Source organism: Penaeus monodon, chromosome 34, assembly GCF_015228065.2.
Source record: "Penaeus monodon isolate SGIC_2016 chromosome 34, NSTDA_Pmon_1, whole genome shotgun sequence".
NCBI classification, from domain to species: Eukaryota; Metazoa; Arthropoda; class Malacostraca; order Decapoda; family Penaeidae; genus Penaeus; species Penaeus monodon.
In genome coordinates this window covers 32,626,664-32,629,619 of record NC_051419.1, presented here as the reverse complement: position 1 = coordinate 32,629,619, position 2,956 = coordinate 32,626,664, and the positions used below count along the sequence as shown (strand labels likewise).

General features: G+C 44.5%; 1 protein-coding gene across 2 annotated transcripts in view; it reads left to right on the top strand.

Moving 5' to 3' along the window:
• LOC119594748 (fructose-bisphosphate aldolase-like) overlaps window positions 1-1,746 on the top strand; it is a 9,204-nt gene extending 7,458 nt beyond the window's left edge. For both annotated transcript variants that reach the window (XM_037943838.1, XM_037943837.1), the window contains exons 4-6: window positions 135-380; window positions 619-801; window positions 986-1,746. In XM_037943838.1, the coding sequence (XP_037799766.1) occupies window positions 135-380; window positions 619-801; window positions 986-1,324 (768 nt within the window). In that variant the 3' untranslated portion in view covers window positions 1,325-1,746. The remainder of the gene's footprint in view (window positions 1-134; window positions 381-618; window positions 802-985) is intronic.
• The last annotated feature ends 1,210 nt before the right edge of the window (window positions 1,747-2,956 follow it).

Genomic DNA, 2,956 nt, shown 5'->3' with positions numbered 1-2,956 from the left:
TTCTTACGGGAAATTACCTATTTAGCTCAGATCGACTTAAAATATCCACAAAAAGGGGGGTGAATACCATCTGGGTAATCTTTACTTTCAAAACTACCCTATGTATAGCTAAAAAGTGACTTCGTTACGGGCAGGTCGACAAGGGTGTTGTCCCCCTCATGGGATCTGAAGGCGAGAGCACAACCCAGGGTCTTGATGACCTCTCCCAGCGTTGTGCTCAGTACAAGAAGGACGGCTGTGACTTCGCTAAGTGGCGCTGTGTCCTGAAGATCGGCAAGAACACCCCCAGCTACCAGGGCATGTTGGAGAATGCCAATGTCCTCGCTCGCTATGCTTCTATCTGCCAGATGAACGGCCTCGTGCCCATTGTTGAGCCCGAGGTGAGGGGGAGATACTTTTGCTTTGGGTCTTTTTTTTTGTATAGTTGTTTTATGTGATATTAGACAGATAAAGGCAAAATATTACGGGAATATACACTGTAATTACTAAAAAAAAATATAGCTATGATTCCCCACAATTTTAGCATTTTTCATTTGGCTCTTGAGTGGAAAAATCTTTTTCTTTCTCCCTTCCTCCGACATGTCCTAATCGCGTCTCCCCCCCCCCCTCCCCCTGCAGGTGTTGATGGACGGCAGCCACGACCTTGACCGCGCCCAGAAGGTCACCGAGGCCGTCCTGTCCTTCACATACAAGGCCCTTGTAGACCACCACGTCTTCCTCGAGGGCACTTTGCTCAAGCCCAACATGGTCCTCGCCGGCCAGGAATGCCCCACCAAGTACACACCACAACAGGCTGCTACGGTGAGTCTGATTTCGGACTTTCTTGTAGTTTGTGGTTCGAGTACTTTTTTTAAATTATGCTCTAGGGTTTTGTTTCTTATTGTGCGCGAGGATTTTTTTTTTTTTTTATAAAGGCCGAGAGTACCTTTTTCTTTGTAATAGTCCGTTCACAATGGACACTGACCCTCGGTTGTTCCCTCTGCAGGCTACCGTCCTGGCCCTGTCCCGCACCGTGCCCGCCGCCGTGCCCGGCATTTGCTTCCTCTCCGGCGGCCAGTCCGAGGAGGAGGCGACGGTGCACCTGGACGCCATCAACAAGTGCACGGCCGGCAGGAAGCCTTGGGCGCTCACCTTCAGCTACGGCCGAGCCCTCCAGGCGTCGGCCCTGAAGGCGTGGAGCGGCAAGGACGTAAAGGCCGGTCAGGCCGAGCTCCTGAAGAGAGCGAAGGCCAACGGAGCCGCCGCCGTGGGCAAGTACGCGGCTGGCACTGTCGCTGGTGCCGCCGGCGACGAGGGCCTCTTCGTCAAGAACCACCAGTACTAGACGCCCTTCGAGAACCACTAGTACAAGGACGACCTCGAAGCCATCACGCGAGGAATGGAGTCGTCCTCTCTCTCTTTCCTTCCATCCTTTTGTCATCGTCAAAATGTCATCTTTCTTCCGGAGATTTGTCTCTAATACCCCCCCCTCCCCCATCTCTGCGGTTGAGTTGTCATGATGGAATGAACTTATGGATTTCTGTTAAAGATTTGAGAATTGTTAGTCTTTCAGAGTACATGATTCGGAAGTGTTATAGGTATATATATATGTATATTAAGTGCCGAGTAACCACCACCACCCTTATGTGTACCTAATTAATTTCAAAACTACATTGTCCGTGTCCTGCACCAAAAAAATTGTTGTTGAATCTGTCAGCATTCCATGTGTGACGCTTTGATTTAAAACAATAAAATCAAGGAATGTAATGTGGATATTTACTCCTGAACCCCATTTTTGTCATTGTCCATTTACATCCAGACAGCCTTGTTTTATGATCAAAAAGTGTAAAACAAGATGGTATTTATAGTTATAATGAGAGTCCAGAATTTCCATGCTGTAGTGGTAATGCAAAACCTATAAAATACATGAATCCTCGTATATCAGTTACAAGCATACTGATGAAACGAATATCGAAATGTATATGTAAAATGACACTTCAATAACTTGAACTTCTGGCTGACCTGATTATATTATGTTCCAGAAATGTGTGGTTGACAGCCTTGTACCTTGTAAAACGAAGCTGAGGATTCAGTCGGCTGTGATTCAAGTATAATAAAAAATCGAAGAAATAGGCTTTGGAATGCCATTAACCGTGGAAAAGGGACTTCGTTCCTATAACGGGGGCGACTTCGCGGAATATAGAGAAGGTAGAAAAAATACTTTTTTTTTTTTTTAGTCTTAGTAATGATATTGATATTTATCAAAAGTGCCTGCTTTAGTTTCGATACTTCGATATGTGTTTGTGCAAAATTCGAAACCTCCTTCGTTCTCAGAATTAAAAATTACTGGAAGGGAAGGTACTTTAGTGGTATTGATCTTTCTTAACAAATGGATCGAAAATAAATCCTAACATAAGAAAAGTCAATATAAAATTGACATCTGACATGCAGTAGCGTGTGCAAACTTTATTTTATTGGTCGAATTATAAATGTTCTGCACTCCACTCCAAACACCATACCAAACGTTTTGATTTCCAATTTTTATCTCCACAACCCCACATATACTTCAGTTACTGAAACTAGGCGCACCGCTTCAGGCTGAGCAAACCCCAATTACAGCGCAGGACATTGGTTCCAAAAGTGGAAAACCGTCCCCCCCCTCCCCATAGGGACACTAGAAAAATCTGGGTGCAGTGAGGCAAAAGATACCCGTAGAGGGCCGACAGGGTGGTATTGGGAGCAGTCAACCTTTTGTTTTAAACAAAATCTGAGTAAAGTATGCACTAAGCACATCCATCCTATATTACCAATAACTGTGAAGACCATGAACGGTTACCATGATTATTGGTGAGATGCTGATCTACCTTTCCATATCACTAACACAGCTAAACTACTAAATGAATTGGTTTACTAAAATAGGTTTTATTTGTGGAATACATTTTGTGTCAAATGTTCTTTTCAGTATTTTGAATATGAT